At 32.4% G+C, this 14,844-nt stretch overlaps 1 protein-coding gene, 1 long non-coding RNA gene and 4 other non-coding genes across 6 annotated transcripts; 5 read left to right on the top strand and 1 right to left on the bottom strand.

Moving 5' to 3' along the window:
- The first annotated feature begins 2,511 nt into the window (after positions 1-2,511).
- LOC141663599 (uncharacterized) lies at positions 2,512-4,105 on the top strand. The gene is made up of 2 exons (XM_074469381.1): positions 2,512-2,597; positions 2,970-4,105. The coding sequence occupies exons 1-2, from the start codon at positions 2,556-2,558 to the stop codon at positions 4,044-4,046; spliced, it is 1,119 nt and encodes a 372-aa protein (XP_074325482.1). The 5' UTR covers positions 2,512-2,555; the 3' UTR covers positions 4,047-4,105.
- Positions 4,106-6,825: 2,720 nt separating this feature from the next.
- LOC141664345 (uncharacterized) lies at positions 6,826-14,200 on the bottom strand. Its single transcript, XR_012551977.1, has 5 exons — positions 13,969-14,200; positions 12,980-13,018; positions 12,695-12,789; positions 11,501-11,586; positions 6,826-7,110 (listed from the first exon to the last, which is right to left on the bottom strand). It is a non-coding gene; the product is annotated as an uncharacterized LOC141664345 (long non-coding RNA).
- Positions 9,496-9,581, top strand: TRNAL-CAG (transfer RNA leucine (anticodon CAG)). Its single transcript has one exon. It is a non-coding gene; the product is annotated as a tRNA-Leu (tRNA).
- On the top strand, positions 9,751-9,835 carry TRNAL-AAG (transfer RNA leucine (anticodon AAG)). Its single transcript has one exon. It is a non-coding gene; the product is annotated as a tRNA-Leu (tRNA).
- TRNAL-CAG (transfer RNA leucine (anticodon CAG)) lies at positions 10,677-10,760 on the top strand. The gene has a single exon. It is a non-coding gene; the product is annotated as a tRNA-Leu (tRNA).
- TRNAL-UAG (transfer RNA leucine (anticodon UAG)) lies at positions 11,874-11,953 on the top strand. Its single transcript has one exon. It is a non-coding gene; the product is annotated as a tRNA-Leu (tRNA).
- Positions 14,201-14,844: the final 644 nt, after the last annotated feature.

Here is a 14,844-nt window from a genome sequence, read left to right as displayed (position 1 = left end):
TCTTTTTTCAAAAGTTTATATAATGACGATATGCATCCCATGGTTTTAATATTTTGACGATACGTACCCTATATAGTTTTATAATTTATACTTTATTTTAAATTTTCATAACTTTTGAAATCCATAAATTATATATTATAAAATTAAATTAAAAAACAAAACATATAACAGACAAACATGCTGGGGTCTAGTGTGATTTTTTTAAATAAACAGAAACCCAAAATTAATGTTATAAAAACGATCCAAATCAAAACCAAATGCTATAAAATTAACGAAATCTTGAGCTCAGACATAAACATAAAATTCGATGGTTTTTAGTAGATTATTATATTATGAAATCCAAAGCAAACAGAATAAAATAGAAAATTTTGGTTTGTGTAGTGTAGTTCAGTGGCTTCCGAGAAAAAGAATGTCCAGTAACATTGCATGCATTTTATAAAATTTTAATTTGGTACATATTTTGTAGCTAATTTATTTTAAAATAAACATAAGAACATGAATCAAAGAAGTATTTAGTAACACTAAAAATTTGAAAAATAAGGCAACTTATAGTTTTATAAGGCAACTTATAGTTTTAATAGAGATTTATTATAAAAATATTAAAATAAAAATAAGAAATTATAAATTATAAAGATTGTGTCAAAAAGTGATATCAAAACCTAAGCACATATATTTGATAAAATAGATATCTTTTGATATTATTATTTAAAAATATATATAATTTAAAATTATCTGCATAGTATTTAAATTAAAAAATTTGGATAAAAGATTTATTTGTGATTTTTTTTATCGTAGGTAACCCGCAGCCGCTACCCTTCGGGTGCGCACTAAGTATGTGATTTCAATTCAGATTTAATAGAGAATATTTATATTTTAACAGAATATTTATATTTTAATTATTTTTAAGTAAAAAATATTATGTAATATTATCATACAAATTTATATATTTTTTGAAACGAGTTGAAGTTAAAATCGAGGTATAATCTGTTATAATATTAAAAATACGGGATGCACATTGTAATAATACGTCCTACTAAAGACGGGAGGTTCTACTGAAGGAATAAAATTAATCGTACACGTTTAAAATCATCCCCCTAATTGTCAAATTAGTACAATTTGACACTAAAGAAATATTACTTCTCATTAAAATATTGTTAAAGAAATATTAAAGATAGTACACGTATAAAACCATCCCCTGATTTGTTCCAATTTTTTCATTAGTGATTAGTGATTATTCTTTCCCTCCCTAATTACATGTGCATTTTACTTCTTTTGAAGTCAAATTGATTAATTTTTGACTCTTCATTAAAAATTATTGATCAACTTCTTTTAAAATCCAAAAATTACATTTTAAAATTGATTAAATGTACTTTGCAATGATATATTTTTTTTTATTTTTTTTCAATTATATAGTATAAGTAAATTTCGGTCAAAATTTGATCTAGTTGACCGATCAAAAGTTAAAATGGACATGTATTTAAGATCAACAATATTTTAATAATAATAATACGATATATGTGTATAAAACGAATATTTTAAATACACCCCCTTAAAATTGGCCCTAGCTCAACATCTGATCTAAGTGCTATAATTCTCGAAGTAAAATAATTTTTTTCCATTACTTTCAGTAAATTCCACACATTTATCTATTTTCTTAATTTGTTATTTTCTTAAATCATAAAATATCAACAATTTTTTTAACGCAAATAGTTGACAGATCCCAATTCCCACATAAACTAATCAGAAAAATTCAAAATAGAGGACTGATTAAACTTTTGGAACACTAATCTTCAACTTAAGATTTACGTACTTACATTATAACCAAAAAAGTAATGTTAAAATAATATATATTTTTTTACAAATGCTAATAACTTTCATTAATTTGAATATAGTACAGTCGATACAACATAAAACAAATAACATACTAAAAATAATCATATGATTTTCAATACTCTATTCATCAATATCGTCAACATCACTGAAAAATTAATCGAATTAAAACTCTAATTTCATTCAAAAATTGAAAGTTTCCCAAACTGAATTTTGATGGTGTAGATGGAAAGATGATTGAAAAATGAGCATTTTGGTTACAGAAGTTTCGAATTTGGATATCGAAATCACCTTCAAAATTGCATTTAATTCTCTAAAATTTTAAAAATACTCTTAAAATATTTATCACGTCACTGAAAAACTATAACAGCATTACTCAGATTTTAACGGCGATAGGAAAAAATCAAAAATTCGATTACTTTTGAATTTACTTTTATAGTAGTGTCGATCACAATCATCACAAGTTATGTATCGGTTGTTACTTGTTATCCAAGCTTTGCATGCGTATCAGCTAATACCCCGATACTGGATACATATTTCATACGACATTTTCCTCTAGGCTCCCGAAAATTATTATTTTCACCATTTCGATATTAAAAATTGTTATTTTGCCGCTTCACCCGCCAACTTACAATTTAAAACTAAAAAAACTCAGAAGTCTTATTCGAAAGGATAAAGAGCGGAATCAGTAGGGTTTGTAAGGAAGCTGCTGCTGGGACGAAGGCATGGATGATGGATCGAAGGTCATGGATGATCAATCGATTAAGGTCTCTCTCCCTCTCTCTTTCCCTCCCTCCCCCTCCCTCCCTCCCTCTCTCTCTCTCTCTCTCTCTCTCCCTCCCTCCTGGGGTCTCTCTCTCCCCCTCTTCCCTTCTCCCCCCCTCTCTCTCACACACACACCTCTCTATCTCTCACTCTCTCCCTGTATATTTAACACTCATTATCTCTCTCCCTCCCTTCCTCTCTCTGTATTATACACTATTGCTCAATTTTAGGGTTTAAAATTTGAATTAGGGATTTGGGGCGGGAATCGTTATAATGCTGTTTGTTAGTAAGTGGTTGAATTCTGATTTAAGGGTTTTTTGTAAGTCCTAATTTTTTTTTTGAATTCTGATTTGTGGGTTTTTTGGTTTCTGCAGGTACGTGTATCTATAAGTTCCTGGCCACCGGTTGAACCAGTCGTTCTGTATGGGTTCAAATCTTCGGATACTATCAAAGTCGTCGTGGATAGGCTTTTCCAGGAAGTAACAAACGTCGAACTTGGTCATCGTGAGTGTGGAAGTGTGTTGTCGCCAGATGGACTTTTTATGGATTACAACGAGACTCTACAATCTTTGTTAAATTTGGGGTACAAAGAGTGGTCTACCTACCTGTGTTACCTCCCATCCACAGAAAAAGAATCCCCAAAATTGCATAAATTGGAATTCGACTGGTTGTCAATTTGTAAAAGTGTAAGATTGAGAGAGGAAGCATATATCAGTAACATAGGCAACCCTGACTCGATCTTCAAAAGGCCAAAATCCATTCAGTTGTCAGGACTAAGCATTCATGGTCAATGTCAGTTGCTTGATTCCGACAACAATTATATACCTGTTTCTAGTATTCGGTTTGCTGCCTCTGTCCAGACAAATGCCTCTTTCATTCTTTTAGCTACCAGTGACAAGATTTTAAAGGATCTGATCTCCTTAAATGATAAGTCTAAATATCTTGTTGTTAGTGTTACTTGGGACATATTGTCGTATTTATTTCTCAGGACACTTAGGGCATCATATCCGGACATTCCCATTCTTGCTGTCACTAACCTAGACCCCCATCACCTCGACTTGCTGACCTTCCTTGACACACCTCTCAAAAACTTACCCTGTTGCTATGGGTGGGATCTTAGTAGGGAATCTAAAGATGAGAATGAAATTGCTTCTGTGAATATCAGGTGGCTATGTCTGAAGCCTTATGACTGTAAGTCTCGCCTGTCTTTTGATGGCATTAATCGTTATCCTCCTGGCTTTCGCGAGGTTATTAGCATGCTAAGGGCGAATCCTTTTATCCGTTCTAAGAAACACTGGTTAGCAGCACTAGATTGGCTTGATGTGTTTGGCAAGTCAGTGACGTTCCACCCTTTGGCTCCTGGAGATATTGATACAGATTCTACTAATTGTCAGCTGTATCTAGGGGATTCTTTCATTGCTAAGAAATTACGGACAAAAGATTGGGTTTAGATAACTTCCAGTAAAGTAATGCTTTTGTGTAAGCTATATCTGCTTAATTTTACACTTGTAATGGATTTTGTGCAAGTTCTTTCTTCTCATTAAATATTGATAGGTCTTACAATTTGACCCACTTTCTTCTCATTTCTTAAGCTCCATTCTCAAACCATATGTAAATAGTTTGATAGGTTTTGTTATGTCTGTTGATCATATAGTTGTTACAATTGTTGCAAAAATTAATTTGTTGGATGCAGCTTAATTAAATGTAATTTAAGAGAAATAATGTGAAATTAGAGTAAAAGGTGTGGAGATTTTATGTGAAATTAGAGTAAAGGTCATCTCGTGAAAATGAACAAATCCTACTGTCTTATAAAAAGCATGAAGCAAGCTCTGATGCGATTATGGTGCTATTCTACCTGTGAACTTTACTTAACAATAGATTGATAATTCTTAGATTATTAGTTGTATGATTCAGTTGGACATAACTGATAGAACACAATCATGCTACTATGCTAGAGATTCATTGTTATCTAATGTTATCTGGTCTAAGAAGTTAGCTCTCAGTTTAAATTTAAAGCTCTTTATAGTGGAAAAAGGTCAATATATTAGTTGTTTGATTTTGGCCATGGTCATATGCTTAAATCGTCGACTTTGATCAAGGACGGTGAGTTAATGGACTTTCAGAGATGATAAAAGTACACTGAAGCTAAAATACATGGAAGGATGTTGCATTGATTTCTCAAGTCACGGGCGGCAGCTTAGCTTAGCTTAGAAGCCGGACTTGTCTAGAAGATGATTGTAAAGTGGAAGGCAGCTAAGGCTCAGCTATTGATCAAGGTACTTCTTCCATCCTTTTTGTTGCTGCCACTGAGAGTTCAGACATTTCTAGCTTTATCCTTCTCTGTGATCCCAAATTTTCTCTGGCCTTTTCGTCTTATATTCTTGGGAGTTTTTTTTTTCAATTCTAACCCAAATTACACAGGGCCTTGCATTTGCTTGAACTTCTTTCATTAGTTAAATCTTTCAAAATATTGTCTTTGGCCATCTTTCGTCTTAAAAAAACCCTAGAATTGGCTGTCTTCTATATGTTTACGCAACTGCATATGAAGGATACTTCATTTTCAGAAGATTCTTATAAATCCTAATACGACTCTGAAGGATTACATTGCTAACACTCTCGGTTGTTAATGTAGTCCAAATTTGAATAGGCCTGCATTCTCGTGCAAGTGCTGAAGCAAGGAGAGCCACACGCGCTCTTTGTTCAATTGTTGCCATTGCTTCTGTGATTTACATAGTGTCCCTGATTATACCTATTTACGCTTCTGTTACTACTGATGGTAAACAAAGTGGTGATATCGAGAAGGATGGTCTTTCTGGTTCAATAAATCGAAGGCCACAGAGCCGTTTGATTTGTTCTCATTCTCGTAAAAGAAACATACTAGTAAGATTTTTACTGCAGGATTGCAAGGGAGCGTTCTATATTGAATTTAGAGATTAGTTTAGACTTGTATTGCAGCAAGATGATTGCCTTGTCTGCACAATTCTGGGGCTGATTACACTAGCTATTTAGAAGGATGTTAAGCTTATGTACTAATCTGTCATGTTAGGATTCTTGTGAAAGTAGTTCCAATTTGCTTATGTACTAATCTGTCATGTTAGGATTCTTGTGAAAGTAGTTCCAGTTTTTTCATTACTGATTAGTGATTACTCCCCGATCTCTAATTACGTGTCCATTTTTTTTTTATTTTTTGCTAATTGATAACACCGCACACATCATGGATCGAAGTCACTGCAAGGGGTACAACTGCACCAACACTTTGTTGGCAATTACATGTCCATATTACATCTCTTGAAGTCAAATTTATCAATTTTTGACTCTTCATTAAAAATTATCGATCAACTTCTTTTAAAATCCAAAAATTACATTTTAAAATTGACTAAATGTACTTTGCAGTGATATATTTTTTTTATTATTTTTCTCAATTGTATAGTCTATGTAAATTTCGGTCAAAATTTGATCAAGTTGTCCGATCAAAAGTTAAAATGAACATGTATTTAAGGACTGAGAAAGTATAAAAGTTCCAGGTAGCATAATCAACGATATTTTAATAATAATACGATGTATGCGTATAAAACGAATATTTTAAATACACCCCCTTAAAATTGGCCCTAGCTGAACATCTAATCCAAGTGCTATAATTCTCAAAGTAAAATAATGTTTTTCCATTACTTTCAGTAAATTCCACAAATTTGTCTATTTTTTAATTTGTTATTTTATAAAATATCAACAATTTTTTTTAACGCAAATAGTTGAGAGAACCAATTCCCACATAAACTAATCAGAAAAATTCAAAATAGAGGACTGATTAAACTTTTGGAACACTAATCTTCAACTTAAAAAATCTCGGTTTTGGATATTACTTACGTACATACATTATAACTAAAAAAATAATATATATTTTTTTGACAAATGCAAATAACATTCATTAATTTGAATATAGTACAATCGGGACAAACCCCCAACCGTCGATACAACCGGGTGATAAAACAAATAACATACTAAAAACAATTAGATGATTTGTTTACTGATCGTTTAACACATAATTTTAAAATAAAGTGAATATGGTTAAGCTGAATATATATTTTTGCTGGTCGACTTTCAAGACAAAATGTGCTTCAACGATTGAGGATTGAGATTGTAGACACATTGTGTGTCTTATATTCTGCAATTGACCTTTATGCAAGATAAAAGTATGAAAGAAGAGAAGAGAAGAGAAAACAGAGAAAGATAAAGAACGTAAAAAAACAATGCAGATTTGAAACATATAAACAAATAACAATGATACAAATTTAACTTCATGTGTTGATTCCTCAATTCCGGAGAAGAATCCGGAAAACAGCATAACCAAGTGAGAAACTAGGCATATATGAAAATCTATAACCTAGTTTTTAAAGCTCAAGCACCAGGAAGTACATCTGACAGTTCCTACAGCTTAAGCATGGTAAATCATATTTCCTGTTTTTACCCGCGGCATCCTTATGAGATGGACAACGAGCTTTGCAACCCCTCTAGTAGCTGCAAGGGACAGAACATAAGATCAGTAAATCCTACAGTGTAACATAAAACGCTTGGTTTGATTGACAGATGGTTTTGTCTAAAACAAGAACAAACAATAAGTACCAAACCTACGTTAAAGTTGGTTGTATCTGATGACTATTTTGTCTGTGAGGCTTAACAACCTCAATAAATCACTTTTCTTGCAGTGAAAACTTACATATATTTAATTAAGAGTAGTCTTATTGTTATTAATATGAGGGCCTCTGTTGGGATACGACTTCTGACAGTTTTTCTTTTTCTATTTTGCTAAATAAAAAAATTATAATAATACAATGTGGCTTCAATTCAACTTCTCACAGGTTTTTCCATAGTTCATAACATCTCGAGTAATAATTCTTACCTTACAGATTGAATTGTAAAGACCAAAAACGGGTATTTATTTTATGAAGGTTACTATATCACACAAAAGTTGATATTACTCAATTTAGCAAAAAAAAAAAAAAGTTGATATTACTCACTCTAATAGTTTATAGTTTTATATATTTTTTCTATTTCAATCTAATTTTTTTAATAAATTAAAATGTATACCAAAAAAATTGGACTACATAAGCAATAGTCAGGATGGCCGAGTGGTCAATGGCGCAGTATCCAACGATCCTGTCCTCATATGAGGGCGTGGGTTTGAATCCCACTCATGACAATTATTTTTTCCAAATTGCTTCCGAGTTCCGACTACAATACTTCTTTTAAAAACTATAAAAACTTCTGTAATATTTGTTAGAAGGTAAATTTGTCTAAATTTTTTTAGTAAAGCGGTACTTATTGTAATATATTATATTTAAGGACTATTGTTGAACTTGAAACTTTACTCTCTGTACGTATTATTATATTATTTTACGATAATTTTTTAAAATAACTTGTTCCCATCACTACACTTTATCAGCGACAGGATGGATAAACGCTTTTGGTCTTCTAACAACGATGTGCCATCAAACCAAAAATGAATAATGATCCAACTCTGGTACCAGAGTGGCACTTAAAAACGTAAAACGACTGCACCTATACCTGAATGCAGCAATACCTAGGTAATCAATCGATCGGAGTCTCAAGACAAAAATTCTAGCAGTATCCAGAAAACCAAAAATGTCTGGGGTGGTAATATATCAGAGGAAATAAAAAAGGTATCACAGAATATAAATCACATAAATTTGAAAAAATTGCCATGTATACGTATAAATTCCAAGTTTTGTGAAGTCAATTCATTTTTCAATAAATAGAAAAGTGAAAAATTAAAATTCAAAAGTTAGACATTAGTAACAACAGACTGGAGAGCTGAGTGGTCTAAGGCGCCAGGGTAAGGTTTTGGTCCCACGGGGCGTGGGTTTGAATCCTACTCCAGACTTTTCTTTTTGTACGTATAAAAACAGTTTTATTGACAGGATAATAACCCGTGTAGTACATTAATATACACACATTTCTTAAAATTTTAAACTAATATCTATAAAATCCATGAGTTATATAATTGGATAAAGCTTTTTCGCATATAATGAAACAAATGTAAAAGTAATTTTAGAAACCTAACCTCGTCCACCCATAGAGACAAAGAAGAGTGATACAGATGCACACACATCAGATATATCGAGGTTGATTAATAACTCACACAAAAGTTAATATTACCCACTAAAACAGTTCCCAACTTTATTTTTCTTCATCTGTCCTTTTTATAAATTAAAATTTATACCAAAAAACTTTTATACTTATATATCAATAGACAGGATGGCTGAGTGGTCAAGACTCAGGACTAAGTTTCCTGTCCTCGTATAAGATGGCTTGGGTTCGAATCCCACTTCTGACATTTAGTTTTTCTAATTGCTTCTGACTCCAATACTAGTGTTAAAAATTAACTTATTTTGTGTAACATTAGTTAGAAGGTTAATTTATGTAGGACTGTTTAGTAATGAATAATTTGATTTGAAAAGTACGGAGGTACTTAGTACTTTAATAACTTATTATTAAGTTTTGTTATTTAACCTGAAACTTAATAGTGTGTTAATTTAATCTTACTATGTACGTATAGTCTCTAATATTCTTTAATATGTCATTTTACAAATTGAAATTTATATCAAAAATATTAAACTTGATAATAACAGTCAGGATGGCCGAGTGGTCAAGGCGCAGGACTAAGGTTCTGTCCTCATATAAAGAGGGCGTGGTTTCGAATCCCACTTCTGACATTAATTTTTTCTAATTGCTTCCGACTCCAACACTACTGTTAAAAACTAACTTATCTTGGGTAAAATTAGTTAGAAGGTAAATTTATGCCGGTATAGTCTTTAATATTCTTTAATCTGTCGTTTTTATAAATTAAAATTTATACAAAAAAATTTAAACTTGATAATAACAGTCAGGATGGCCGAGTGGTCACGGCGCAGGACTCAGGTTCCTGTCCTCATATAAAGAGGGCGTGGGTTCGAATCCCACTTCTGACATTAGTTTTTTCTAATTGCTTCCGACTCCAGCACTACTGTTAAAAACTAACTTATCTTGGGTAATATTAGTTAGAAGGTAAATTTATGCCGGTATAGTCTTTAATATTCTTTAATCTGTCGTTTTTATAAATTAAAATTTATACCAAAAAATTTAAACCTGATAATAACAGTCAGGATGGCCGAGTGGTCAAGGCGCAGGACTAAGGTTCCTGTCCTCATATAAGAGGGCGTGGGTTCGAATCCCACTTCTGACATTCATTTTTTCTAATTGCTTCCGACTCCAATACTACTGTTAACTTATTAGTTAAGGTTTGTTGTTTAAACCTGAAACATATAGTGTGTTAATTTAATCTTACTATGTATGTATAGTCATTAATCTTCTTTATTGCCAACTATTTAAATAACTTGTTCCCCAATGTTACCCTGGCCCAATACGTAGGTAACACTTTGGACAGTTGATAATACTAACGTTAATAGTTTTTAGTTTTAAGTTTTTGGCATTCTAATAAACTAAAATTTATAACAAAACTTTTAAACTTGATAACAATAGTCAAGATGGCCGAGGGGTCCAAGGCCCGGGACTCAAGTTCCTCTCCTCATAAAAATGAGGGCGTGGGTTCGAATCCCACTTCTCACATTCATTCTTTCCTAATTGTTTGTGACTCATATATATATATTATACATACATATATGTAGCATCTATGTATCTTGGAAGACTGTAAATTTTAGTCGCAGAAGCTGTATATTAAACATGAGAAGTAACAAGTAAGGAGGCATCCATTTCAAAAACTTAATCGAGTTTGTCATTTATCATTTTTGTGACTATGAAGTATGAAGTTACAAATACAACATAACATTTGTTAATCTGTCAAAAGAAAACCTAACATTCGTTAAAAAATGACAATAGTCTGAATTTCCGAGTGTCTTGAGGAACCCAATTATAATTTCTCATCCTCTAACAAGGATGTGGCTTCAAATCCCACTTCGGACAGTTAATATTACTCACATTAACAGTTTCTAGATTTAATTTTTTTTGCCATCTGTCACTTTTATAAATTCAATTTTATACCAAAAATTTTGAACTTGCTAACAGTAATCCGGATGGCCGAGTGGTCCAAGGCGCAGGACTCAGGTTCCTGTCCTCTTATGAGGGCGTGGGTTTGAATCCCACTTCTGACATTTACATTTTTCCTAACTGTTTCTGACCCTAAAACTACTATTAAATATTAGATTATGTAATATAAGTTAGAAGGTAAACATCGCAATACATGTATAAATACTTACTTTAAAAAAAATATTTCTGTAAAATTCCATGAGTTGTATAATGGGATCAAGCTTTCTAGCATATACCGAAACATAGGTATTTTTCACCAAATAAATTACTTGGAGGAATATGAAAAACAAGAGTTATTTTAGAAACCTATACCTTGTGCAACTCTAGGGTCAAAGAAGGTTGAGAAGAGAAGGGGAGTATCAAAACGGAAGAGGCTCATTGGTCGGTGACCCATATCAGACATATACACAAACAGACACACGATAGTAAAAACTTGTTGATAGTAAAGACTTTTTAATTCTGTAGTTATGTAGCATTTGCATGCTTGTGTCTTGAGAGGACTGTAAATTTAGTAACATGAGCTGTTAGTCGAACTTCATAAGGAGCCATCTATTTCAATAGCTTAATTGCGTTTGTTATTCTACTCGACAAGACAAAAATTATTCTCACTACATGTATTTTTAAATTCCCTTTTCTCGTGATTTATCATTTTTAATGACTTGGAAGTTATGATTACAACCTTGGGTCACATGGATTTTAACACTTACGATAGTCTGAATTAGGGAGAACAAACACTGTGACATGATACACCTTGGGTCAGAAATCTTAAATGAAATGGTAGTAAACTGCATGAAAAAAAACTTACTTCTCTTCTATGTTTGTCTAACACTTTTGACCAATACGTAGATAACCAACCAACAATTTCTCGCTTCCAGCGGCTGAATTTTTCACCTGTACAGTAACACAATTATACTCAAACTAATACTGCATACCTACAGATGTATCAAGGCACAAATTCTAGCAGTACTGGAAAACAAAAAGGTTTGTGGTGGTAGTATTATATCAGAGGAAACAAGGAGAATTGAAAAGGTATCACACAATATATATCATATCCAGACTGCCAAGTTGAAGCCTAAAAATAAATTTCACATGAGTCCAAGTTTTTTGAAGTTAATTTATCTCTTTCTAAATAGAATGGTTAAAAATTTATAATCAAAAAATACAATTTATTAAAAACAGTCAGGATGGCCGAGTGGTCTAAGGCGCCAGGTTTAGGTTCTGGTCCTCTGGGGCGTGGGTTCGAATCCCACTCCTGACATTTCTTTTTTGATACGTACTACCAACCGTTTTATTGGCAGGATTATAACCCCGGCAATACATATATATATAAAAAAAATCGTTTAATATTTCTAAACAAATTTCATGAGTTATAATTGGATCAAGCTTTTTATTACATACTGAAACATAGGTACTTTTCACCAAATAAACACATTGAGCAATATGAAAAATAAGTAACACCTATCCTTTGTGCACCTATAAGGTCAAAGAAGGTTAAGAAGAATAATCTAATTGAGTTTGTTAGTTTGCTTGACAATACATAATATTACTCCCACTACATGTTTCAAATTTTTTCTTTTGTCATTGATTATTATCAAGACATTACTTTGAAGCAACCTATTGCTTATTAACAATTCAAAAGAGTCTGGATGACCGAGTGGTGTAAGACACCCAATCAAAGTTTTGATACTCTAATGAGGGTGTGGCTTCAAATCCCACTCCGGACAGTTTAATATATATAGCAAAGCAATGAGATGACAAAAAACCTACTTTCCCTCCAGAATGAATTATGATACAACTTGGGTAAGAGGGTGGCATATAATATACGTGAAATGATTGAATCATTATATTAATTTTAAATTATCAGTCATTCAGTATGTTAAGAAACATCAGAAAACTGTTTGCTTCGCACAATTAGGGGAGAGTAAGATTGACAAAGATACATATTTTAAGTCAGATTTCTTAAATGCAATGGTAGTAAATCGAAAAATGATGAACTTACTTCGTTTCTTAGTTTGTTTAGCCCTCCACTTGGCCTAATACGTTGGTAACACTTGACAGTTTGCCGTGTACTGCAACTCAAGTTTCCACCTTGTACTATAATAAAATCATAGTTAAATTAATAATATAGAGCTACAGATGTATTATGGCAGAAATCCTAGCAGTGTTCTACAGACCAAAATCAAAAAATCTTGTGATGGTAGTATAAAATCAATGGAAAGAAGGGGAATCTAAAAGGTCTCACACAATTTATTTCTATTTGCACATCGGATTAACAAGATCATACCTTGTATCAGGTTCTTGTAGTTGTGCAGGTTCAAACTCACTAAAGTGATAACAACAAAGGCAGAACCGGGAATCAGAGAAAATAAAAAGATATGTTCAAGCAGCAAAAGGTCAAATCATCTCTATGCTGGGGATACGCAGAGCAACTTGGAAAACAAGAACAAGACCATCAAGAATCACCAACATACTACATCAAAAACACACAAGACTAGAACTAAAATGAATGGATAGTGTGAAGGTAATCTGACTAAAGCTGCCTCCAACATCATCAACAACCGTTAAAAAAAAGTTGTTTTCATTATATGATTTGTGTTTTCTTTGATTCCAAATAATATGATATTTGGTAGAAATAGGGTCATCACGCACAGAGAGACGACATCATATTAAAATGATAAAAAATAACAGCACACTACAAAAATACATAAAATTTGGCAAAGATGAAGCCAAGAAAAATTATTTAAATGTAAAAGTGTAGTTTGTTAAGTAAATTATACGTTCAAGCAAGAGATTTTGAGCAAAAAGCATGCCTCTTTCACTACATTCTTAGGTTGTGCTAAAAGAACAAAGACTTCCACATATCCACCAGTGCACGAGCTCCATTCTAAATGCGACCTAAATAACACCTTTACAGGCATCCTGAACATACCAAAGACCAACATAACTAGGATTGTCGATTCACTAAAGTCTTCTAAAAATCACTATGCCATAAACCAACTTCCAGCTAATCGAAAACCAATACTTATATTAATCAATCAATTACCACATTTCGACTAATGCACAATTACTAATATCAATGGAAAGGGACCGTATTACCATAATGCTAAACCACAACAGATTACCGAAAAACAGAGCAAAATCACAAAGACATCTAAAACAGGAGAAATTAAAATACAAAAAAAAAAATCCAACTTCGCAAAAGCAATCATTTCAATAAATCAATTATGAAAGAATGAATAAACACAATTATAAAGATAGAGAGTTAAAGATTACCTGTTTATAGAAGTGGGTCGAGATTAAAATGCACCCGAAACAAAGAAATCATACCTACTCTCGCTCTCTCTCTCTCTCTCTCTCCCTCCCTCTCTCTCCCTCTCTCCCTCTCTCCCTCTCTCCCCCTCTCTCTCTCTCTGTGTGACGCTCACTCTCTCTCTCTCTCGGTCTCTCTCTCTGTGACGCTCACTCTCTCTCTCTCTCTCCGTGTGAAGTCCAACTAAATTGACTGGGCAAGTCCAACTCCAAGTTCCAACACTATAACTGAAGTAATGTAGTGTGGTAAAAAAATTATCCTCTTTGTTTTCACGCAGTTTAAGATGCACGGTAAAAATACTTAGAATTAATCTTTTTTTAATTTTTTTTTGTTTTCATTAAAAATACTATCTTTATATTTTTATACAAAATAAAAAAATTAAAATTTTTACTTATAAGTTATAAATATATCTTCCGAAAATGCTGAAATGCGTAAAAATTCAAAATGTAATTTTTTTGACACGGAGAGAATATTTGTTTTGTGTTTGCTTAAACGCTTTGTAAAAAAAAAGAATTTTAAATGAAAATAATCGATAAATCTCATATGCCGAACGAGAAAAGCGTGTTTAAACCTCAAATAATTAAAATTAGATTGGATACATGCATTACGTATTTCATCCTCACTCGAGAAAAGCGTATCTAGCTATAATTTTTCACTGCAAATCTCAAACTTAGGCCTCGTTTGTTTCACGGGTTTTATAGTTACGCGGTAACTTGAAATTCAATGGAACCTAATTACAGTGTACTAGTTACCGTGAAAAAGTAAAAACCTGTGTTTGGTTGTAAATACCCGATTTATGGTTACTTTATTCTTTTTAATCTGACTTACTGTCTAAAGCT

The sequence above is a fragment of the Apium graveolens genome, chromosome 6 (assembly GCF_009905375.1).
Source record: "Apium graveolens cultivar Ventura chromosome 6, ASM990537v1, whole genome shotgun sequence".
Classification (NCBI taxonomy): domain Eukaryota; kingdom Viridiplantae; phylum Streptophyta; class Magnoliopsida; order Apiales; family Apiaceae; genus Apium; species Apium graveolens.
Note: the sequence above shows the minus strand (reverse complement) of the source record. Positions and strands in the feature narration are given on the sequence as shown.